The sequence below is a fragment of the Barbus barbus genome (assembly GCF_936440315.1).
Source record: "Barbus barbus genome assembly, chromosome: 15".
In the NCBI taxonomy this organism is placed as follows: Eukaryota; Metazoa; Chordata; class Actinopteri; order Cypriniformes; family Cyprinidae; genus Barbus; species Barbus barbus.
In genome coordinates, this window is record NC_136743.1 from 5,582,501 (window position 1) to 5,609,058 (window position 26,558).

The 26,558-nt window shown below is 36.8% G+C and overlaps 1 protein-coding gene across 1 annotated transcript in view; it reads left to right on the forward strand.

Annotated features, from left to right (window-relative positions):
- Positions 1-26,558, forward strand: part of LOC306881327 (paired box protein Pax-3-like) — a 46,725-nt gene that overhangs the window by 16,650 nt on the left and 3,517 nt on the right. The window contains exons 4-10 of the mRNA XM_079435357.1: positions 343-578; positions 1,168-1,297; positions 1,495-1,638; positions 17,690-17,889; positions 18,598-18,763; positions 19,074-19,294; positions 25,657-25,920. Of these exons, the coding sequence (XP_079291483.1) occupies positions 343-578; positions 1,168-1,297; positions 1,495-1,638; positions 17,690-17,889; positions 18,598-18,763; positions 19,074-19,294; positions 25,657-25,920 (1,361 nt within the window). The remainder of the gene's footprint in view (positions 1-342; positions 579-1,167; positions 1,298-1,494; positions 1,639-17,689; positions 17,890-18,597; positions 18,764-19,073; positions 19,295-25,656; positions 25,921-26,558) is intronic.

Below are 26,558 nucleotides of genomic sequence, written 5' to 3' on the forward strand. Positions count from 1 at the left end.
GATTATTATTAGTATTAGTTTTATTTTTGCAGTTGTTTTGGTATTTGTATAGCCTAAGAAAAGAGCATATAGCTGTCATGCTTTCATGACTATATTTTCACTGTTAATGAGATATTAAAGCAAACGCACAACTTTTAGACATGCAAGTGAGGAAAAAAAAAACTTTGCAAAGACAGATAGGCTATAAGGCTGCAAACTCACTTAAGTTTATGAAAGCGTAAACTTAAAAGTGAGTGTGCGGTTATATATGTTTCTTTACTAAATATATTTTCATTTTAGCACAAGGAAATCGTTGTATAAATTGTCAGTCGTTGACACAACCTTTTCCCCGTCTTACCACAGTCTCCACGCCGTTAGGTCAGGGCCGCGTGAACCAGCTCGGTGGAGTCTTCATAAACGGACGCCCTCTGCCCAATCACATCCGCCACAAGATAGTAGAGATGGCCCATCACGGGATACGACCGTGCGTCATCTCCCGACAGCTGCGCGTGTCGCACGGATGCGTGTCCAAAATTTTATGCAGGTACCAGGAGACCGGATCCATTCGGCCCGGTGCTATTGGTGGCAGCAAACCCAAGGTAGGACATCACCGAGGCCATATCATCATGCCCTACAAGAACTGAATTGTATTATTTAATTTATTATAAAGTAACGAAGTTTCACAATTAAATATGGAGTTTTGCAAATAAATACTAACATATGCACAAGACTAACATATGCTTAGTTATTTTCTTTGTTGTGCCCAATGTTTTTTTTTTGAGAGTGTACAGGCACCTTACTTTCAGCAAATAGAGTTTTGTCTATTGTTTTCATTATCATAAAAACATTTTTAAGTTTGGAGATCAGTCCATTTGTCTCTAAAGCATAGATGCTTCTTAAATAATTCGAGAATAAAAGTCTGTAAAACCCTTATTTTTAAGAGATTTTATTTTTTGCCTTGTTTAACATATCTTATGACCTCAAAAATGAAATAAACATCATATTGTGTAATAGTAACCCAGTGTTAATTAACTTCTCGCGAATAGTCCTATAATCATAACTAAATGGAAACTGACGATTTTATCTGTAGACATTATTGTTATAATCGTTTCTAGATATTTTGAAAGTTATCATAAAATGGAATAAAGATATAAAAATATTAAAATGATGTAACCATTGTAATAAAAGCAGAGCACAACTCCCGATGTGGAAAAGAAAATCGAAGAATACAAGAGAGAGAATCCAGGGATGTTCAGCTGGGAGATTCGGGATAAACTTCTGAAAGATGGGATCTGCGATCGAAATAACGTGCCTTCAGGTACTGAACTTTATCTGTCAATCTGTGCAGTTTAGTTTATGTTTTTAAGATATTGCTATCATAACACCTGTTGCTTGGGGAAAAACAGAGATGGCTTGTGACTTTAAAGCAATCCTATATATATATATATATATATGTATATAATTATTAAAATGTATAATTCTGATGTTGATGCAGCTTCTCATGTCTGTCCGCAGTGAGCTCCATCAGCCGCATGCTGCGCTGCAAATTTGGTGGAAACGGAGATGAAGATGAGGATGATGATGAAGTGGAAAAAAGGGAGATCGAAGAAAACGAAAGAAGAGCCAAACACAGCATCGACGGGATTCTCGGCGACAGATGTAAGTTCTGACGAGTTTTATCTTTTTTTTTTTTTTTTTTACATCTTCAAAATTTTGTTATAGCAAAGAAAATATTTAGGCCTATATATGTGTAGGTCATAAATGCATTCTTCTTCTTAACAATAACAACAACAGCAATAATAATAATTATTATTATTATTGAATGCTAATGTGTGTAGTGTTAAGAAAATATTTGGAAAAATACGTAGCCTATATGCCTATGTTAGAAATTGCGTGGATGTCATAAGCACATTTAGCCTGTGAATATCGCTTTTAATGTTTAAGTTTGAGTCTTTTGCCACCGTCGTTTTTTGTGTCTTTCCTTAAACTCATTGAAACTGAATTGAGGAGCACCAGAGATTAACCTGGAGTGAAACTGGCCGAATCAGTAAATCAAACATTTGTCCAAGAATAGCGTTCACTAAAAGACGCTCCTGCGGTGCACAATCGGACACTTGAGGATGAACTTGGGAAACAAAAGCGAAAGAGTCCATGAGACTCACGCTTCAGTTTCTCCAGGACAAAGCTCGGCCTAGCAGTAGCTTGGTCCTGACAAAAGACTCCAAGCTTTTCAAAATTTGGAAAGAAAGGAAGAAAAAACGGTCTAACAAAAGGCGCAGAGAGGACATTATGGACGGGCAATGAGAGATGAATTATTCACGAATGACCGTAGTGTTTTATAGACTTCGAGGCCTGAATAATATGTCCATTTTTAGCTATAGATCATGTCTTGGAATTTTCCCTCTCGCATCCAAAAACGACGTCAACAGCATGTGGAGGTAATATTTAATTTTATGATGTTTTAATGGTTACGTTTATTTAAAAATGAGCACCTGTTGATTGGAGTGTAGCCTATATGCATCTTCAGATCGTCAAAAGTAATAGTGGAAAATCGTAAAAGTTCAATATTTGGATTTATGGAATTACTTGTTTGATTATTTCAAGTACAAACGTAGGCTATACTGAATCTTTATAAATATAAAAATATTTACAGACATTTTCGTTAACATTTTCATTAAAAGAAAGTCCAAACAAAAAGATTGATGTTTCAAATCAATCTGTTATTTTTGCATGTGCTGTTTAAACGTTTCAATAACTATAAAAGCAAAGATGAGCTTGCTCAAGAGTATCCGAAGTAACCACAGCAACATTTTGCCTCTCTAGCGCGAGTATCGCTATATATATATATATATATATCACCGGTATATTTTTGTGCTTACAATTTTACTTCTTTAAAATGCGTCCAAATTTAATTAGTGACACTCAAAAGTCAAAACGTGTCAAAATATCACGATTTGTTTTTTTTACATCCACACAGCGGATAGCCTCGAGGCATTTCCCCAGTTGAAGAAGAATTTTTTTCTAACCCCCACCGGCCTGAAACTCTTGCACAGAGGAGTTTGTTGTAGATGTCAAGTGGAGAGAGAAACTCTGAGCTGCGAGCGCGCTACCCGGATCACCCCGCGTCATGGGCCGCGCACATTATACTCAGTCATTGCAATGAAAACCTTTTCTAGTAGATTAAATCGAGCCCTTTATTCGTCCCCACTTTCATCTCAGGACAAAAACCCGCCCCCTTCCTCTCCGCCCGGGGCGCGCATTCATTCCTCACTGCCCTTTTCCTTCTCTCTGTTCCAGCACCGCCATCACGAATACAGATCAGTTGGTAATTAGTTTAACAAACGACTGTCGATATGTTGTTGTTTGGAGATGGCTGATTGATATGAACTTTTGAAACGCACAACATTGCAAAAAGCTTGTTCCTTTAAAAAAAAACTTGAGTAAACTCAAAATCATTAATTCAGCTCCACATTGTAGCTAGATTTATTTCAAATTGTTCATTGTTTCAGACATTGATTTAATTACATATTATTTGCTTTTTAACTTTTTAAGCTTACATGAGCTTCAGCAGGCCTATAACATTTTATCAGGAATATGGGGCTTTTTGAATCACAGATCCTCACTAATGTTGAGCAATCTTGCTGATTTGATGAATGTTTGTCATAAGCTTCTAACATGCTTTTCAGCATGCTTGTGTTATTGTGTTTTATGTTCTGCTATTTGCTGACTTTTTTGTGCTATTTTGCTATCATTGGTTGTTAATTGAGCTTTTAAATAAGTGCAAACAAATTAGGTAGAGAACAAATTGAGACAAAATTCATTATGGCTTATTTTCATTTTATGAGAAGAATGTCTAGTTAATATTCAAGACTACAGTTTGTAGAGGATATCTTTTCAACATTGTGAAAACAAGCTAATAAAGGATAACATTAATCTAGGCCCATCAACATTTAGTAATATACCAAATGATGAATAGTAATAATCCCCATATTTATTCATTCCACTAATACATGCTCAGAACTCAAGGATATGTTATAATTCATAGTGTTAAGTTCATCACAATATGAGGTGATCAAGCCTTCGCAATCTTTGGAACAATTTGCCTGCTTCTATCAGAACTGTATCTTCCTTGTCATATTTGAAGCATTTACTTAAAGAACACCTTTTTTCTGTAGCCTTTAATGAGGCATAGTTCCTGTTTTGATGTATGGGTGTAATGTTGTGTTGTGTATTGTTGACTATAGCTCTCTGTACAGCACTTTGGGTCAACCTAGAGTTGCGTGAAATGTGCTTTATAAATAAAGTAATATGAAATGATTTGTTATTTTCTTGGCAGAAAAGATCGTGAGTCAAATGGACTGAAACAGACATCTTATTAGAACGTATTGATGAGTTATTTTTAGGGCTACAGCATTAGATGGTTTATGGTGTATTTGCGTACATTTAAACCTGGACTTGCAACAGAGTAACTTAGATGTCTATATCTGCACTAAAAAGAAAGAAAGAAAGAAAGAACAAAACAGTGAATGAGAGAAAGGAAGCGCAAGGGTAAAGGAGAAAGGAAAACAGCCTTTTCAAAGCCCGGTTAATGTTTTTGTTTTCCTAGAAGGATCAATCACCTCTGGCTTTTATTCACATGTAGATGTGTCTACATCATAAAACTCAATGAGTCCTGATCTCCATTGACACACTGTAAACTTCTCCTCTCTCCATTCGCTCTCGTCCGTTTGTTTGCAGTGGGCTGATTCTGCGCTGGCTGTATTTCACTCTCTCCTCCCTGCTTGTGGGAGTTGTTGTTTTTTCCTATTCGGTCCTCAGTTAAAATCTCAAAAGGGTGTTTTCAGAATCAAGAGGGTGTTCTCTAGCCAAATATTGATTAAGTACGTGTTTGCTGAGTCTATAGTTGTCGGGTAAGAGGGGTGTGTTGGCTCTGGGCCCCTGCTCCTTCAAAACCTATTGTTGGGCCCCTTAAAGGCTTGAGATCAAAGCAAAGGCCCCTTCAGATTTATTTGTCTGGGAAAAGCCAGTGTAGAGGTCCATTGCTTACTAATACTGGTTTGAGCAAACACCTCAAAAGATGTTTCTCAAAACTTGTTTGCTGAGGAAGCTCAGAACAAACATTTAGATTTGTGATTTTTAAATGATAAAAAAAAAAAAACATATTTTTTTTTACTAAAGTAAAAAGTGATAATTTTTCAAAGAGCATTTTTCTACCTTAAAATGAGTTTTGTTGGTATAAATGAATGTATATAGATTGGTTTAGTGATTTTTTTACTTAAATAAAATCACTTTTTTCAATATAAAATTGTTCGATCAATCCAGACTTCTCTCCTTTTTAGGTTGAAAAATAACGTTTATATTATTATAACTTATCTTTTATTCTATATCTGTACTTCAACTGATTAAACAAAAGCTAAAACTTTCCAAAGAAAGTTGTAAGAACGGCATGCCTGGAATCATTCTATGTGAATCGATAAAACTTATCCCACAATGCCGTGTTTGCCTGAGCGCATCCCCTCCTTTTTCCTATACCATTAACTTTGGGAAAACTGACAATCCTCGAGCCTCATTTAGCTAATTAAAAGTAACTAAAGTCATCAAAGAGCCACGGCCCCGCTCTCACAGATTCTCATTCACGGCAGGCGAAAAAGAAAACTCAGAAATACAAACAGTCAAAGGGATCAAGTTTTTTTGAAAGGGAGTCCCGTGGAGGCCAATTGAATGAGCTTAGTGCTTTCAGACGTGCCATGGTGAACGCAGTCAACATGTAATAATTAGTTTCATTGAGCTGCATTCCAACAATCTGCTGCTTTTCTCCTGGGCTCATTGTCTCCCAGCAGGCCAATAGTCAGGAGGACAGAGAGAATCAAGCAATGACAACACATGAAAGATTCAGCTGCCTTTGTCCGAGAGAGCAAGGAGGACTTTGTTTGTGTAAATAAAATAGGCTTTTGCCTGCTTTGCTGACTGGATACTTGCTCAATAGAAAACGGGGGAGAGTGAGGAGAGAGAAAGCAAAAGATGCACTGCAAATACAGACAGCTGTGTCACACAATAATAAACAGATATTTTGGGGACAATTTTTTATTTATTTTTTGTGACCGCAAATCAAATGTACACTGAGTAGTAAAGCCAGATGTACTCATCCAAGATTAGACCACAATTGGGCAACTATAGCCCAGTCTGACTCTTGGGGGTCTAGTTTTGTATGTTTTATGAGGTCTGTCTCTCTGATCAGTAAACAAGGGCTCTTCTCTCTGCTGGAATGTTCCTCAGTCATGATTCCGGGGCCCTGCGGGAATGGAGATGAGCAATCATTTGCCTTTTATTCAGCTGTTCCTTGAAACCTGACAATCTTCGCCCTTCTCTTTCCGTCTCTTGTTAAACACAGTGCAAGTTTATGGATCGCACGAGTTATCCCAACATCAATCGAGGTTTTAGGGCAGTGATAAAGATTAAACGGCACCGGCGAAAGACACCCGTTGTTGTCACGTTTGCGCAACGTTCTCAGAAACGGCCCAGACCGTGCATCATTTCCACATGATCTCATTCCAGTCGATTTCAAAGTGGCATGCAAAGGAAGAAAACACACATGCACGCGGTCGCACCGAGCTTATCTCCAAGTGAATGCCGCCTGTATGCTTCATTAGGTCGGCTTTATACGCTGGCACCAGCATTGTGATCCTCAAATATTAATTCAAAGAACAATTAATGAATGCAAACCATCTTTGAAGTGGGGGGTGCGGGGTCAAACCCGGACCAGCCCCTAGCGACTGATGGACTCCTCTTCCACTCCTCTCTTCTCAAAGACGGTTTGAAGTGTCCAAAAGAAAAAGTGAGCAATAGAAGGTCAATGAGAATAGGGGCTTCTCGCCGAATAGAGCGCTCTGTTTTCTTGCAAGTGTTTGAGTGAGTGAAACTCTGGCAAAGGAGCGATGAAAAGGAGGGGAAAGGAGAGGTCGAGGGTTTCAGGGGCCTCGCCATAAAGACTCACAATGAGGCAGTTAATTGAGAAGAGCTAGACGCCGTTGTCAATCACTTAACTTGTGGAACTTCACTTCTTAACTGCCAAATGATGCTGGTGAGAGGGAGAGAGAGAAATTACAGCAGAATCAGGACTAAAATCATGGCTTTCACTCTAGTTGTTCTGGAGGTTTTGGTGGCTGGAGCTCCAGCCTCATGACTTCCAGCTTCTACAGTAGACCATTGTTAGCTCGCTTTCTCTAATACATGTAACTTAAACGAGCATTTCCTTCTCAAATGTGCAGTTTGTGATTCGTTTCAGACAGAATTCATTTGGTTTTGGAGAATTTACAGCAGGCTTACTGTTGGCGTCAATCGGAGTTTCAAACACGTTCCAACTGTTGTCTTCGCCTGTTTACATCATGATTTTAATGAGTAAAATTTGCAAGGAAACATTGTCTAAGTGCCTCTTATCCATTTCACGCTTAGTTGAGTAAGTTTGTGAACTTCATGTTTCATAATTCACCATTAATGCTTCAGCATAGCCTTTGAACTTAAAAATGTAAGGTTATATAATGTTTCTTGGAAGTGCTTTAGGTTCAAAGAACAAAGAACTGTATTCATATCGTTAAGTTGACTCAATGGTATTTTGGTAGTTTAAAAAACTTGATGCAAATTCCATCATTTAATAGATTTAAAATGTAAAAATGGTTTCTCTTGGCATTAGGCTGTGAAACTCTGTTTTTGTTTGTTCTTTTTTAAGAATGTGGTGCATATTAGCTGCTGTTTTATGAAATGCAAGATGTTTGCAGGTTCCTGTTGAATCTGAATGTATATGTGTGTCTGAGTCAGGGCTGCAGAGCTTTCTATGGGACTGTCAGACTATTATTCGTATCCCAGAGAGGGTAAGATGTGGCTGGGCAGGGTCAAGGGGGAGTCCTGGGTCAGTGGCTGTGCAAACTCCCTCTCTGTTGGAAGTGCAGGTTAAGATAATGTGTTTGTTCAGTGTGACAGGTAACAGAATCTCTATGATGGCCAATAAACGCTTTGAAACTGGGTTTAAATGGTTTCATTATAAGTTTTAGGTATTTCAAGAACTTTACATGTACTACTGAACATCTGATTCCACAGAAAAATAGAAGAGATCATTCATAAATGAGGATTCATCAAAATTCAGAAATGGAAAAAAAATCCATTTGCTAATCAGTAGATTTTTTTTTTTCAGTTAACAAGTATAATTTTTTTTAAAACAAGATCAATTTACATGAGAAGGAAAATTGCATAATATACCAGATCATATTGAATGAAAGTATATTTTTTAAATATTTTTTTTCTTTTTAATTTAAACAACATTCAATTATTTGTACATTTTATTTCTAAATTTCTAACAGGCATTTTATGCAGTGTAATGAGGTTTAGTTCTTTAGGGGCAGAAGTGACTATCAAAAAGGGATTTTGATGAGAGGTGAGGTCTACACTTGTGGATTGGAATTGCAATTGTCATGTTATTTATTTTTTTGTTGTCATTTTGTCGGCTTAGCATGTGACCCACTTGTCATGGCTTACTAAATATGTGCTTGTTTGGTAGGAAAGCATGAATCAAGAACATAAATATAAGGTGATGTCAATGTAACGAGCACTCATATATTTCGGAGCATGTGGTGTGTGTTCCCGCGGTGCGATCGCTGCGTGTGTGCTGCGTTTTGGCTTTGTCCCGTTGTTAGGAGCGATTCCATGCTGCAATAGGCACCTCTGTACTGGTCAGACATGATAATGAGCAAAGCATGCAGGGAACCCATAATGCCTCAGCATCCCTTCTTTATGGTCCTCGTGTCGGTCTCCAAAAATGGATCTTAACGTATTTCTTTTTACACACAGAGCAACAGTTGTGAACTCAATGGCCTCTGTTAAGGGCCTGAATTTAGATTTTTTTTTATTATTAATTTTATATTTATTTATTACACTTCTGTTTTGGGTCAGTAAGATTATTTTTTTTTTTGAACGAAATGAATACTTTTATTCAGCAAAGAAACATTACATTTTTACAGTGAAGGCGTTTGTAATGCTAGAAAAATTCAGTTTGAAACAAATGCTGTTCTTTTGAATTTCCTATTTATAAAAGAATCCTCAAAAAATATTAAGCAGCATTGTTTTCAACATTTATAATAATCAGAAATGTTTCTTGATCGCCAAAAATCGGCATATTATAATGATTTCTGACACTGAAGACTGGAGTAATGATGCTTTGCATCACAGCAATAAATTACATTTTAAATTATGTTAAAATAGAAAATAGGTATTTTAAATTGTAATAATATTTCAGATTTTTAGTGTTTTTACTGTATTTTTGATCAAATAAATGAAGCTTTGGTGAGCGTGAGAGTCTAACATTATTAAAAACTTACTAACAGCCAAACCTTTGAACGGTAGTGTATATTGATATATTGATTTATCATATAGTGATATAAAAAATAAATATGATATGAGGAATTTCATGGCATTTTAATATAGGTTTTGAGTGTGCATCTGACCCATTTGCTCCCACACAGGCAACTCCATAGTACTATTTTTCAGTACCATGGTCACAATTGGCAGTTCTTTAGGCATGCACAGTTAACATTCAGAAAGTATCTCAAGGATGATACTGTCCAAAATGTCCAGTCGCATTGTAGTCCACCTGCAAGGTTAAAAATTATCTTTTCTCTTCTTCGTCTCTCTCTTTCTCCATCTACCACTCTTTCTCTCTCTCTCGGTTTCTCTCGGGGCAGCTGCTGGGGTCGTGGCTCTTTAGCGAGTTGAGTGACTCCCTGCTCCTCCCTCTTAACAAAATGCCAACCCCAGATGGAGTCGTGATCGTTCCGTTAACCATTCTTCTCCCTACATCTGCTGGGATTCTATATACTCCTTAATTCACTCACCAGTGGCTGGCTGGGGCGCGGGCTGAAAGGGCCAGCACTCCTCCACGCTGCAAATAAATGCTTCATTTGTCTCTTCTCTCTTTTGTTTTGTTTGGGGAACACATGTCACGAGCTCAATTACCCAACCATTTAACAGCCCCTGAGGAGGAGAAGACTCTCCCCTACCAGGAGCTATAAACTGCCCAGATGGTCGTCTGTGGACTCTGGTGCTCTCGCTCCAGCATCCATGTGTTTACTTTCTCTTTATCTGCTCTCTTTGTTTTTGCGCCTTTGTTTGCTTTTCAAAGTATGTGTTGCGTTAGAGTTGCCAACCTGACTTTCCAGAAGAAAAATCACAAAGGATCGCTTTCAAATCTCAATGGCTTCAGCAAATGGAGTTTCCAGGTTCTCAGATGTTTCTCCTCAGGAAAAACACTCAAGTAATCTCACATGTTGCAGAAGAGACCTCTGAATGTCTCAGACTGTGCTCAGATTTGACAAGATACTTGGCCAAAAATTCAGCATGAATGCAAATGTTTCTCATCAAATCTAATCTGATTCATTTTATTTCTCTATGTTCTTCTTCTATGTCAATAACTGACTCATTTTTAGAACTGTTAGGAGAAGCATCTGAGACAAAGTTGATCCTTAGAGTGATAGTTCACCCAAAAACACAAATGCTGTCATCATTTACTCATCCTCAGGTTGTTTCAAACCCATATGATTTTCTTCTGTGGAACATAAAAGAAGATATTTGGAGGTTTGGTCCGTAGAATGTAAGTCAATGTGTTCCCATGTTGCTTGGTTCCCAGTGTTCTTCAAAATGTCTTATTTTGTGTTCCGCAGAAGAAAGAAAGTTTGAAATGACACGGGGGTGAGTAAACCATGTCAGAATGTTCATATTTGGGTGGAGTATCCCTTTAAATGAAACGTTACTGAGAACTCAATCAAGTCTCTAGTAACCTTTGAGCAATAGCTTTCCTCTGGGTTTCCAAATCCATCATTTTAAAGTCAACAAACTCTCTTCGAGTTTTGCACAAAGCTGCATTTGCTTTGCGTCATTTTGGCTTCTGTTTTTCAGCCTTCTCTTGTTTCTCTGTGATTATGCCTGGAATTCACCACAACCCCTTTAACGTCCATCCAAATGCTACGGAGCTCATTCAGCAGAGCGCTCATCTCTCTCTCTCTCTCTCTCTCTTTTCTCGAGCGCACTGATAAATGCTGTGTGTAGCTGGCAGGCTGCAGGTTTGTGGGGTTTGTCCTGCGTGTGAGAGGAATATAAATCTGATGTGTGAGCGAGAGGCACCATGCGCTGGTATCATGAATTAACGCTCACTAAATAACAATAGACCTACTGGAGACTCTTCCTGTGGCTAGAGGCTTCAAAAATGCAACATGTCTTCCTGCTAATGGCATATTTAAACAATAAATAAATTAATGACTTTTGCCTATTATATATAAATATTGTGAAGCTGAGTGATCATTTCACAGTGTTTTTATACTTAAAGACACATTAAAGTAAAAACACAGTGCTTACACTGTAAATTATTTTCGAAGTTGTACATAAAACAAAGATTATTGGGGTATGCTTTACAAGAGATACGATGTCAGTCTTTCTACTTTTTGCATTTAATTCAATGTGTTACTTGCTGTTTCGTAGTAATTACTTGTTAATTAGTGACAATTTTTTTTGAGTGAAAATGACTTTACCATCTTTGTTTTACCACCATCAGTCTGACAAAAGTTCAATGCATTGATTAAATAATTTGATTTTGATTTTAATTAATAGCAAAAATAATTAATTTGAGTTAATTCAATGAAACCTAGTTCAATTATATAAAAACAATAATTTTAGACCTATTTGCAATTGTGGAATTCCATCATATCTAGATCCTCAATCAACTTAGATTGTCTCTCCAGTTACACTTTATATATTTTTTTAAAAGTAAAAAATAAATTTTTCATGAAATTTCATTATTTATTTTGTCAGAGCAAGTATTTACACCCCTAGTGCTTATCCTTGTTGTTTCACACTTTATTTCAGTTGGATAAGATCTTTACTGTTAGTGTTAAGTGGTCCAGATGTTACCTGTCTTGCTTCATCAGTGTTTGTCTCTTTTTCTTGGTGCAGCATATCACTCATTGTAGCTAGACTTCCAGTCGTCTGTTTTAATCACAATTTTGATGATGAAAGACAAAACCTCTGTCAAAAGTCAAAGAGTAGATGAGCGTGATGGAGAGAAGATAGATGGGATAAGCGGTTGGTGGTGTTTTGGGACAGGTATGCTGTGGGAAGTGGCCACAGTATGAGATTCCTGTCCTGCTGAAATTCTGATGGACAGCGACTTTCTGAATCTTTCAGAGAGTCTGTCAGTCTAGCCTGTCCGTTTAGCTGTATGAGATGTTTTCAGCTCATAAGACCTTTTTTGATTCAAAACCCCTGATTGATTGAGAAGTTAAAACATAATTCAAATAGTGTTTTCACACAATTCCAGGCTGAAATTATTTTATTTGAAATGCTCTGATCTCTCTGTTGGGTGTTATAAGTGTAAGAAAATTCTATGCATTTTTTTTCTCTTCTATGCTTTCAAGCTTCTTTCTAACTTTTCATCCAGAATTCAAAAGTTCTCTGTGACATTTTCAATCTTTAAAAAATGTTTTCACACAATTCCAGACTAAAATTATTTGTTGACATTTATTGCTTTCCCTAGGCAAGACTTCAGGCTTTTGATTATTTATGGAAAATTCTATAAAAAAAATTCTCTGCAAGTTCTTATTCAGAATTCGAACCTTCTCAGTGACATTTTAAGCCATTAAAAAAGGGTTTTCCCACATTTCCATATTAAAAATAATGTTTGACATTTATTGCTCGCCCTATGGGAGATTTCAAGCTTTTGGTTATTCAGATGAAATTGCATGCTTTTCCCTCTCAGTTGTTTTAATGCTTTGATTTTTTAAGTTATTAAAATCATTTTTTTTATGGGAAATATAGAAGCAATTTCTGTCTGGATCAATCAGAGTGAATCTGATTTATGATGTTATCTCTAGTCCAATCTGATGCTGTTTGTTGGAATCCCATGTCAGTGAAGTTAAAAATCCTGGGAAAATCACGAAATGATACATTTGAGAGAGAAGTGTCTGTTTAGTGTACGTCAATGCTGTAAATGGACATGATGGATGAGACTGGGACTGACAATCATCTTAAACTAGAATCGCTATTCCCACACACCCCTCACTAGTCACTAAACTAGTCCCCCAGGTGCCATTGAGCGATCTGCCCCCTCTTCTTCTTCTTTTTTTCCCCCCCTAACTCTCTATGTATCGCTCTTTCGCCGTCACCCCCCACCACCTCCACCTCTGTAACCCCCTGGCCATGGAGGAGGAAGGGTTCGGGGGCGGCCCCCCGCTGTTCCCCTGTGGAGCCCCCATTGCCCTGCATCCAGCCCTCATTGTGCCCACCTCCCCCCGCCCCCTGCCAGGCAGGTGACAGGGGCCTCAATGCTGCCCGGACCGAGCTCATGGAACCTACAGATGGAGCGTGGAAATCAGACTCCAAAGAGCTCAGTCACCATTCTCACTAAACAGGCCAACAAAAGACTGCCAAATATCTCTCCAAAAGAGATGGAGTGAGAGAGAGAGAGAGAGCGCGCGAGAGAGAAAGAGCCAAATGCAACAGTGCCATTTACAGATTACAGTCTGTAAATGGCACTGAGTTTTTATTATTATATTTTATTTACTTATTTTTTATTGTATTTACTTGTTTTTTTGTATTATTTAAATTATTTTATATTATTTGTTTTTATAATTTAATTTTATTTTATTTTATTTGAATTATTTGACTATTTGCAGTGGTATTGATAGAAACTCAAGGAATTAACAGAAAGGCTGGCCTATATATTATTTTAACTTATTTATTAATTTAATTTTACTTTATTTACTACTTATTTATTTACTTTTTATTTTATTTGTAGCATATAACATTTTGCAGTGGTAATGATAGAAACTGATAAAAGACGGACTTTTTACCTATTTGTATGGGTTTTTCATACTTTTTATTTTATTTACTTTTAATTTATTTTATTCTTATCATTTGACTTTTTTTGCAGTGAAAATGAAAAACTCTGACTTCTTTATTTAATTTTTTATAAAATTTACTTAGATTTTATTCTATTTTATTTCTTTATATTTTATTATAATATGTTTTATTTTATCTGACTTTTTTTGCAGCGATAATGATAGAAACTCTAGGGAATTATGAGAAGAAAATAAAAATGAAACGTGAGATGTTTTACTTGTACCCAAATCATAAAGCGATTTGGAAACTCTCGTGCCTTCTCCTTTCCTCACAGAATTTGATTTGATGGTTTGATTTCTGGATGTTAGTTTTGGGAGAATACATGTTTTTATGTGCTTATTTTAATTTGCGACTCAGTTCTCTGAGGGCTTTCTTTATAAAGAAAATGATGGATGCCATATCCTCAATAACTGGCTGTTCATTCCAGGTGCTCGCTACTGAAAATAGTCCAGACTTTTGGGGAAACTGGCATGAAAAGTGACTTTTCAGTAGCGTTAGAGAGTGGAAAAGTGGTAAAGGACAGTCCTTCCCTCCCTCCCTGTTTCTCTCTTTCCTTTCCAACTCTCGTGAGATGCCCGGAGAGATGCACGCTGGCACCGGGCAGCAGAATTTCCTGTGTGGCTCCAGGGTGGAGAACGAAGGGTTTGCTTCGCGTGACTCTTCGCCTATTATTAACCCTCAACATCTCTCTTTTTCTTCACTCTTTCTCTTGTTTGCTCTCTTTCTCTGCAGGAGAAGTACACCTGCATATTAGTTGGGAAGTCCAAATGAGTTTTTGTTTGTGAAATAGAAGCATTACCTAGTTTATGTATGGCATCTGCATTATTTTTTCCAACTAAAAAAGTAAAAATGGTTTTACATTTCAACTGTAAAACCATATTAGAGGATCTTACGCAGATTATCAAAGGCTTTTTTTACTTGTTGGTTGTTATACTTTGTAAATTTGTACTGAAACTCAATGAAAAGTAGATTTAATGGACGGTTTGCATTTTTAATTTAAGGTCTGTGGATGCGGTTTCGCTGGGCGAACTCGGGTGTCTTTTTACGTTTTGTGTTTTCAACCATATGGGGGTGAAAATCGAAGAGAGAGCGAACAAGAGAAAGGAGATGGCTAGTGTCAGACGAAGCAGATGTGGCGTTGGCGAGTTCTGGACGGGGGCTTTCGAGGCGTATTACTGGACAATAGCTGGCTGTCACGCTAGTTTGAAGAGCCTAATCATTTGATAGGGACCCCCTCCTCTGGGTACAGATTCCCTGAGCTTTAGTTCACTCACACCAACATTCTCTTCTGCTGAATTAGCTACGAAAGAACCTCTCACCCGGTCCAGCTTCACAAATAATACCTGTATATGAGCTGTGTGTGTTTGTGTGTAAACACAGAGTACTGGGTGAGAGAAAGTGTTAGATATAGGCTACTGGCCTTCAATTATAAGCAGATAGAAACAAAACAACTTAGCAACAGCAATATAGTGGTCAATTTGTCTAACTGAATATAACAGATTAAAGTTTTAAATATTAATTCTCAGATATTCTTTTACAGATATTTAATAGAATTGAATCCTGTTTCATGTTTTTTTTTTTATTTTTTTGCTATGTAACATGAATATTTTGTTACTTATACAGGTGCATCTCAATAAATTAGAATGTCGTGAAAACGTTCATTTTCTCTTGTAACTTATTTCAAACAGTGAAACTTTCATATATTTTAGATTCATTGCATGTAAAGTAAAACATTTCAAAAGTTTTTTTTGGTTTTAATTTTGATGATTAGAGCTTACAGCTCATGAAAGTCAAAAATCGGTATCTCAAAATATTAGAATATTTACATTTGAGTTTCAGTTAATGACCATCCCTACAGTATAAATTCAGAGTATCTCTTGTTCTTTGAAACCACAATAATGGGGAAGACTGCTGACTTGGCAATGGTCCAGAAGACGAACATTGACACCCTCCACAAAGAGGGTAAGTCACAGAAGGTCATTACTGAAAGGTGTGGCTGTTTACAGAGTGCTGTATCAAAGTATATTAAATGCAAAGTTGACTGGAAGGAATAATTTGGGTAGGAAAGGGTGCACAAGCAACAGGGATGACTGCAAGCTTGAGAATACTGTCAAGCAAAGCTGATTCAAACACTTGGGAGAGCTTCACAAGGAGTGGACTGAAGCTGGAGTCAGTGCATCAAGAGTCACCACACTCAGACATCTTCAGGAAAAGGGCTACCAAGCCACTTCTGAACCAGAGACAACGTCAGAAGCGTCTTACCTGGGCTGTGGAGAAAAAGAACTGGACTGTTGCTCAGTGGTCCCAAGTCCTCTTTTCAGATGAAAGTAAATTTTGCATTTCATTTGGAAATCAAGGTCCCAGAGTCTGGAGGAAGAGTGGAGAGGCACAGAATCCATGTAGCTTGAAGTCCAGTGTGAAGTTTCCACAGTCAGTGATGATTTGGACTGCCATGTCATCTGCTGGTGTTGGTCCACTGTGTTTTCTGAAGTCCACAGTCAACGCAGCCATCTACCAGGAAATTTTGTGGCAAAGATGCTGACAAGCTTTATGGAGATGCTGATTTCATTTTCCAGCAGAACTTGGCACCTGCCCACACTACCAAAGGTACTAAAAGCTGGTTCAATGACCATGGTGTTACTGTGCTTGATTGGCCAGCAAACTCGCCTGACCTGAACCCCATAGAGAAGCTATGGTGTATTGTCAAGAGGAAGATGAGACACCAGACCCAACAATGCAGATGACCTGAAGGCCGCTATCAAAACAACCTGGGCTTCCATTACACCTCAGCAGTGCCACAAACTGATCACCTCCATGCCACGAACTGAGGCAGTAATTAAAGCAAAAGGAGCCCATGTATTGAGTGGGCTCCTATGTTCAGATACACAGTAAATGAACATACTTTCCAGAAGGCCAACAATTCACTAAAAATGTTTTTTTTTTATTGGTCTTATGAAGTATTCTAATTTGTTGAGATGAATTGGGGGGTTTTTGTTAAATGTGAGCCTAAATCATCACAATTAAAAGAAGCAAAGACTTAAACTACTTCAGTCTGTATGCATTGAATTTATTTAATACACGAGTTTCACAATTTGAGTTGAATTACTGAAATAAATGAACTTTTCCACGACATTCTAATTTATTGAGATGCACCTGTATTTGTATATTGAGTATGTATAATGTGTTTATGTGTCCCTTGTGCATTCAGACAGATCACAAAATAATTTCCACAGCATTGCTGCTCAAAAACAATTTCTAGCAGTTTAAAAGAACGTCACCTGTTCATTCATTCATTCAAACGTCTTTGTTTAATTGTTTATGAATTTATTTAATTTGCTTTATTATTATTTATTTATTTATTTACTTATTTAAAATCTTTATTCATGTTGTTTTATGAAATAATTTGCTTTAGTATCATTTATTTATTACTTAAAGTTTTTAATTAATTTGGTTTATGAATTTATTTAATTTGCTTTAGTATTTTTATTTTATTTTTAAATCTGCCACTTTCTTTAGTCTGTGAAATGCAAACAAGTGAATTTTTTGCAGATTTTTCTTTTATACAATGAATGTCATAGAGGACTGGGGCTGTGACCTATATTCCAACTCTTCTGAAGCCATACAATAGCTTTGTGAGAGAAACGGTCCAAAATTCAAGTCATGAACTATTCATTTAAAGTTTGTGCTCTGCTAAAACAAATGCAAATCTCTCAAAGCTGATTCCAGAATTATTCTTAATTTAATTGTAATCTCATTTTAATGTTTTCTTTGACAGCAAGCCACTCAGACGAGGGCTCAGATGTGGACTCAGAACCGGGTTTGCCATTAAAGAGGAAACAGCGGCGCAGTCGGACCACGTTCACAGCCGAGCAGCTGGAGGAGCTGGAGAGAGCTTTCGAACGCACCCATTACCCTGATATATACACCAGAGAAGAGCTCGCTCAGAGAGCTAAACTCACCGAGGCACGAGTACAGGTACATCAACACACACACCTTTGATATTCAACTCTATTACTTCCTGCAAAAGCTTTGCTAATCATGTGACAACTTTGTCTTACTGGCACTTTTTAGCCTGTATCTTTGTGGAAATGATCACTCTACACTTTCTGGTAATAAGTCGCATTGCTGTTTAAAAAAAAACAGTAAATGTGGTTTACACTGGGAGACTAAATTTTCCAGCATTTATCCCTTTGCCCCGAAGTCACATGACACACCCGCATAAACACAGGCTTCTTTGTGCCACGTCTGACCTCTTGTTTTTACCCTAGTATTCTGTCGCAGAAAAACCTCAAAACAGAATCTTTTGATAAACTCTATTATTAGGTCCTTCTAACCTAATTAAACTAGAACCCGTGACATGATGTCACCGCTTTTTAATGAGCACAGATGTTTCGATCGCAATCAGACCAAACAAGCTTTCGGCTACTGAACACACAAAGAGCGCCTGTGTACACTCAGATGCATCACACACACAAACACATTCTTACAGGAATAACATGGTTCCATATCTTACTCCTGAATAAAGGGGGTGTTATGGGAAGCCCATGCTGAAATGTCATGTTTTAAATTTGGCACCGTTTGAGTATAAAAACAGTCTGCAGATGTGTTTATGTGAGTAAATAGTTATTCCGAGTGTATGGGTGTTAAATGTAAGTATATTGTTTGTCGTTTTCTATCCTGCAGGTTTGGTTCAGTAATAGAAGAGCTCGCTGGAGGAAGCAGGCAGGAGCCAATCAGCTCATGGCGTTTAATCACCTGATACCTGGTGGTTTCCCACCCTCTGCGATGTCGAGTCTTCAGCCCTATCAGCTGGCAGACAGCCCTTACCCTCCCTCATCTATCTCACAAGGTGAGAACTACAAAGCAGAATGATACACTACCATTCAAAACTTTCAACAAGAAAATCAACAGGGATGCATTAAATTGATCAAAAGTGACAGTAAAGACATTTAGAATGTTTCAATTTCACATAAATGCTGTTCTTTTGAACTTTATATTCATCAAAGAAAAAATATATCACAGTTTCTACTAAAATATTAAGCAGCACAACTGTTTTCAGTGTTGATAGTAATAAGAAATGCTTTTGAGCACTAAATCAGCATATTAGAATAATATTCTGAAGGATCATGTGACACTGAAGACTCCTTCTCTTTCAACAGTATCGGAGCAGCCCAGCACTGTGCACAGGCCTCAGCCTCTTCCCCCCACCTCAGTGCATCAGACTGGGCTTGGCAGCGGACCGGGGGCCCAGGAGGGGAGTTCGGCCTACTGCCTCTCCTCTGGACGTCATGGTTTCTCTAGTTACTCTGACGGCTATGTGGCCGCGCCGGGCCACTCAAACCCAGTGAACCCCACCATCAGCAACGGCCTCTCATCACAGGTCAGTATCATTTCACTTCACATACAGTTTGGGCACACAGTATATGGCTGCAGATACTGACCAGCTGCCAGAGGTCTCCACCAAACAATCTGTGTTATGGTTGGGACAGTGTTACTCAATTTACATGCAAAGAGGTTAGGCAATCGTACAGGGAAATACAAGGAAATCTTAAAGGTACAGTTGCAAAAGACGCCTTTTTATTCAAGTTTTAGAGTCTTAGAAAGAGTAGAGAATGGTTGTGTAAAATAGCTTGTGATGCATAAAAATATTGCACTTTATACATGAGGTTCTCAAAAAAGATAAATTAGAATAATACGTTTCTTTTAAACAGTGTGTTTGTATCTCACAGACATCACTGGTTTTGTTTTGTGCTTTTTTGCTAAGCAATTAAGTTCTTCATGGTTTTGTTTCTAATTAAAGATATCATTTATCATCTTGCTGGACAGTAGAAATGGATAAAGTTACTGCAGGTGTGGTTTGGAATTGGCATTTAAATTATTATTATTTTTAAATTATCTTATGCTCACAAAGGCTGGATTTATTTGATCAGAAATACAGTAAAACAGTAAAATATTATTACAATTTAAAATAACTGTTTGCTATTGTAATATGTCTGAATTCTTGTGATGCAAAGCTGAATTTTCAGCATCATTACTCCAGTCTTCAGTGTCACATGATCCTTCAGAAATCATTCTAATAAGAACCATATCTTATTATTGTTAATGTTGAAAACAGTTGCTTAATATTTTTATGGAAACGGTGACACAATTTTTTTTTCTGGATTTTTTGATGAATAGAAATATCTTTACTGTCACTTTTGACCAATGTAATGCATCCTTGCAGAATAAAAGCACTGATTTCTTTCAAAAAGAAAAATCCTGTTCCCAAACTTGGAGAAAGTATCTGTTTTTACCCCGACCAGCAGAATGGCAATGTGAGAATGAAGGTGTGAGGAGGGGTAGAACACGACTGAAAGGATGATGATGATGGAAACGAGAAGTGAAAGACAATTATTTGTGATTACACACTCATCAGCTGTTATCTGTCGGCTCGCCTGCTGCGCACAACGTGCTAACAACCAGAAAATGAGCTCCTAACTGCCTCAAAGCATCCGGTAGTTAGACATGAGCGGCATTCTGGGTGCAGTCCTCAAACTCAAACCCCTCGGAGTGCTGCGTGATACAGATAAATGGAATGAAAGAGATGGACAGAGGAAGCAGAGGAAAAAATAGAATGACTGAGATAGAAAGCGCCCCTGGGGCTGTAAGACAGAAGATGATATTGAGAATGAGGTTCTTTCTCATAACACTCAAAAAAAGCAATGAAAGCCAGTACGATTACCAGTGCAATTTATGGAAAACACTGCAGTCTAAACACATCCCCATTGATCAGATATGTTATGGTACAATAACGTTTCTGTTAAAGGGACAGTTCACCAAAAAATTTAAATTCTGTCATTATTTACTCACCCTCATGTTGTTTCAAACTTGTACGAAACTCAGGAGAACATTTTGGGGAATCGCTACAGCTTTTGTGATAAAACAGCAGTTCATTGTTTCCATGGTTGCCCGTCTCCGAAAAACACCTTCTGAAAAAGTAACATAATAGTCCATACAACTTAAATTTGAGTCTGTTCCTCATTTAAGTCTATGACTCCAGAAAACCACTTTTATGCTACTTTTTATTTTTATTTTTGAGGCTTGAAAGCCCCTGTTCACTATGAAATGTTATTGCATGGAAAAATCTGTTTTTTTTTAAATGCCTACATTTTTGTTTCATGGAAAATATAACAGCATACAGGTTGTGAGGAATAAAAAAAACATTTCCAATGAAAATATTGCTAACATTACATAAGGTCCCATTTATTAACATTATTAACATACAATAAATACAATGAAAAGTTGTATTTTTTATTAACTAATATTAAAAAAAATAAGGTAACACTTTATTGTAAGGTATTTGTTACACATGTTACATATACTTACTATTATAATAACAATACATTATGCATAATTATATGCAAGTAACCCAAAGCCAAACCCCAATCCTAACCCTAACCATATAGTAGTACATGTAGTTAATTAATATTACTCAGTACTTAAATGTATAGTTACACTGTAACAAATGTATTCCACATTGTTATTTAATGTTAGTTAACTCATTAATTAACATTAGCTTATGAAACAAATTGTAAAGTGTTATCAAAATGTCTGAATATGAAAAAGTTAAAAGCATAAACTTTATGAAATAAAGAATCTTCTGTGTGGATTTGGACTCTCACCTCGTGTACAGTAATTGAACTGCACAAAGTTATTTAACATGACGTATTAATTGAAGTGTGTCTAATTGCAGCGCCCCCAGCAGCAGGGTTTGTAATCAGAACCAATTCCTAGTCATTAAGGCAGCATTCCTGCATCAGGATTGACTTAGAGGTCAGGTAGCTCTCACACTCACACTCGATCTGTTATTGCCATTAGTGTGTGTGTGTGTGTGTGTGTTTGTAACCTGGCACAGGGTCGGCTGGTGCTGTGTTGTTGTTGAAGGGTAGGGATTCTCGTCGTCATGACGATGCTGGAACTCTCAGCGTCTGGGATTCTAATTATGGGATGCTCCGGACTCTTAATTGATTGAAATGGGAGAATTTACCCTCCATAATGCGCTGTGTAATTTATGCAAATGAGACACTTTGTTGGCTAATTGTTTGAATTATGTATTTATCTGTGGTTTAATGTATGCTGAAATAAGCTTGGGATTCGGGGTGTGCTGAGGAGGCTTGTCTCTGCAGATTGGTTTGCAATTTATTACCAAATGAAATTGTGATTATTTATAATTACATATTTTATATTTTATATATTAATTACAAAAATACGATAGTACAGTGATGGTATTAGATAAAGCTTATGACCAAATCCATAGAGAGGATTCTTTATTCAATAAGGTCTATGCTTTTTAAAATCAACTTTTGCATATTAGAGAGAAAATAAAATATGTTTTGGTAACACATTACAATAAGGTTCCATTAGTTAACATTAGTTAATGCATTAGCTAACAAAGACCAATAATTTTGTTACAGCATTTATTAATTTTGGTACTGAATTACTGCTATGTTATATGTTCAAAAGAAAAAATACATGGTATTTCCCTTTTTAGTGTTTTTGTTGTTGCTGTAAAACATTACTTCTACAAGAGCAATGATTGACCTATAAATCAGTTCAGGTCGGTCTCATATGGTTTTCTGATACAATTCACTGCTTTTTTTATCCCAGAATTTCCTGTTCGTTGTCTCAAATGTACTTTTTATTTGAAAAAATTCAGAAAGTCATAAAATAAGTTTCATTGCAGCTGTAGCCTGTTCTCCTGTCAGTAAAAACTGCTAAAAATGCACTTAGTAACATGCTTCATTTTTGTGCAATGAAAATATTTTTTGTCTGATGAAATAAATAGTTGAGATTAAATCTCATGCATCAGTTTGAAACCAACAACAACAAAACCAGAAATTGTAATCACAAACATTGATTTAATCTGAAATATTCCATCAAAATGGCATTTTCTATGGATTTGGGAACTTGCCTTTTTGCTCTTTGAGCTCTGGCGAATGTGGGCTGCTTCCTCCGGACAGCTGCGTACATGCATCATCCTGGTTGGGAAAATGTTTTATGAGGAAGCTTTTTGTCAAGAACTCCTGTCTGTGGTCTGGACATGGAAGGAACATTTTAGCTTTCACCTCACATGTAGCTGGGCCCGGGCCCCCCATGGGGAGGTGAACGAGAGAGTTTAACCTCCATGTGCTTTTCATTTGTTAAGCATCACACATCAGCGTGTGACTCACACATGCGCTGCTGTACATGATATACGCTGTCAGCTCGTGTGATCCTTGAGTTATCTGCAAGGTGGGGAAAGCACCTGAAAATCTGCGAGCGCTTAGAGCTTTCAGTCCATTTCTCTTCTGAACAGCTGTTGAAGATGAACCCCGAAAGGAATTCCATGACCCTTCACACCGCCTGCAAAAGCGTTAACCACACAAACACACATGGTTTCTTTGCAAAATGAGGAAATACCATAGTGGCCCATTTCAATACAAGTTAAGTTCATTTTTGTAGAATTAGTAGCATAATGTTGATCGCCTCAAAAAATAATTTTAACTAGGCTCACGTTTTCGTAAAAAAATCCAGGTTATTATGAGGCGCTTACAATGCAAGTGAATTTTTGGAGGCTTTAAAATCAGAAAGGTTTAAATGCTTACAATTAATTACTTTTAAATTTTTAAACCATTTGTATTAGAAATTTGTGTTTTTTTTACTTTAATTTTTATAGTCATTTTACAGTTTTAGGCATTGCGTTATCATAGCAACAAAATTTGAAAACTGAGCATAACTTTGCACAGATAAATAATGTAAATAATGATAGATTCTTTCAATATTTCACATGAAAACCTCTGTATTTTCTAAATAAGCAAAGTTCACTTCATGGTTTTAAAAAGCATATAAACCTTATAAAATAAAGATGCTTATAATGGAAGTGATTTTTAGGATTTTAAAAGCAAAAATGTGTAAATTCTTAAAATTATGTATAATGTGCATTAATTTTATACATTTGCATTTACATTTATGCATTTAGCAGACATATTTCACATACAAAATTATGTAAATTGTGTATAATTTTATTATAAAAACTTACATTAACTTTTCTATTTAGTTTGTGAGTTATTTCATTTTAATAAATTTTTTATAGTCATTTTAAAATAGTAGGTGTTGAATTGTAAAACTGAATATAACATTACACAGGTTATTAATTTTTTTTTTTTTTTTTTCAATGCTGAAATCATGATAATACACATTTGTTGTGTTTTGGGGCTATGCTATTGAAACATTAATTTAATGATTTAATACTGGCAACCTTCATTTCCATTGTAAGTGCATGTCTGTTTTTTATATATAAATAAAAACATTATTTATGGATTGTTTGTCCTATTGAGTACCTCTCCAGATGTCCCCACAGGGAGGTTTTTGTCAGATTTAGCTCACGTCTGAGGACAAATTTGTCCTTAAAGAATATCTAAGCAAACCCACCTATACATGACGTACTTATTCCATATGTTTCTTCTGTTCTATTGGTTTTTAAGATCAAATCTTGATAGAAAATGCCATAACACTCTTTTTTTTTCTTTCTTTTTTTCCTTACTCTCATTTTTTCATCTGGCTATGCTCTCTTCTCAAACACACAACTCTACACTCAGAATTGTTTTCAGGAAAATGTTAACCGGGCAAAGAAATACAGCCTCTCTCGACTGACTCCACCCCTCTTTGGTTGCACTGGGTAACGGTTTAAAAGGAACCATGTGTCCAGCAGGATGGGAAATAATTTGACTCTCATGGAGTCTGGACAGAGTCAGTGGGTCGGCCGGTTGTTCGGTCTGTGTGCAGGAGGTTTTTTCTGGGCTGGGCTGGTTTTGATTAATGATTAGCAGAGGGAGGGAACTGATCTGTGTTTGGCCCATCAAGCGGCGATGGCACACTCGCGTCTCGCTTCCATCTGTCTGTCACTGGTGTGAATTAGACACGGACGGCCAGGGACGCTGTTTGAGAGCTGGAGAGATCTTCACTCGCTGTCAACAAATCATTTCAGATGCGTCTTATACACTGCTGTTTGATAAAAGGGAGGGCTGAATTAAAAACTTTAGCATTGTCATTATGTTCAGTTTGGTGTGTTGAGTTCATTTCACATCACAGAGTTTAAAACAAAAGCAAATTTTGTTTGGTGAAGATGATATATCTCAAAACTTAAGTCAATCAATGTGTAAAAAATGTTAAAAAAATATTTTACTTTCTTAAGTAAATTTGAGAAGTTCTTCTGAATACTAATGGACTGTGCTGTGAGTGATTGCCAGGATGTTGCCAGATGGTTGCTAGGCTCTTCAGTGTAAGTCTATGGGATTTGTCTGATCTGAAAGTGAAAGTATATATATATACCTTAAAATTGTGCATACCTGCATGAGTAAACATTTAATAAAACAGCTGTTTTTTTTGTGTTTTTATGTTATTTATATATTAATATATATATATATATATATTTCAGTTGTTGTTTATATAAAAAAATTATGCTTTTTAGGGTTTTATTTATTTATTTTTTATGTTTTAGCTAACAGTAATGACACTGCTTTGTCACATAAAACAGATTTTTAAGCATGCAGACGAATAAATGTGGTTTTCTGAACTCACTTGGTTACCAGAATTCGGTCATGTATTAGCTAAATAGCATAAATCAGCTTCAGCAGCATGTAAATTCATTGGTTTAGGCTAGTCATTTCAGCTTTTGCTTGTTAAAGAAATTTAGCAAAGTGTTAATAAACTGTTTTTCCTCAGGTGATGGGCCTGTTGAATCCGGGTGGAGTGCCGCACCAGCCCCAGAGTGATTTTGCTCTCTCTCCTTTGACGGGCGGTTTGGAGCCCAGCACAGGCATGGCTCCCAGCTGCCACTCCTCTCAGAGACTGGAGGCTCTGCCAGGCCTGCCCAGCATGCCAACTCTGCCCAGCTCCCAGTCCTACTGCCCCTCCAGCTACAGTTCACCCGGGTACAGCATGGACCACGTGGCGTCTTACCAGTACAGCCAATACGGGCAGAGTAAGGTGAATACCAGCACTGAGAGAAAGCCACATGTTTATGTCCTAAAAACATTTCAGTTTGTTGTGGAAACGGAAAAAGTTCAGTTTTGGATTTGATGCGTAGCTGTGATATTTTATAGATACTATTACTGTTTTTATTCATTTTGAATAGTTTGTTGTTTATATATTTTCTGTTTTCACTTTAATTTTAGTTAAAGTTTTAGTAATGCTGTTGTGTTTTTGTCATTTTAATTCGTTTTTAAATATGTCTGTATCGTCTTTATTCATTTTTAATTCAGTTTTGTTTATTTTAGCACATCAAGTAAAAACAAATTAAAATAAGAAATGTTGCCTTTGCAACTAACCGAAATAAAGCTAATATGTAATAGTAATAATAATATGCAAAATGCATTTTTTATATATTATTTTGCGGATTAATTGAAAAGAAACAATGTAGATTAATTCATAGTTTTTTGATTGGATGAAGGCAAATCTGAATGCAGTCGATTGAGAGAAAGGGGCGGGATTTATGCAAACAAAAAAAGTCCTGCATAAGTCACCAGAGAGGAGTCTGTCCTTCACTGTATGGTCGAGTTGACATTTTGATGAAAAATTACAAGGTAAAAAATAAATAAATATATATGCATGGATGACTCATTCAT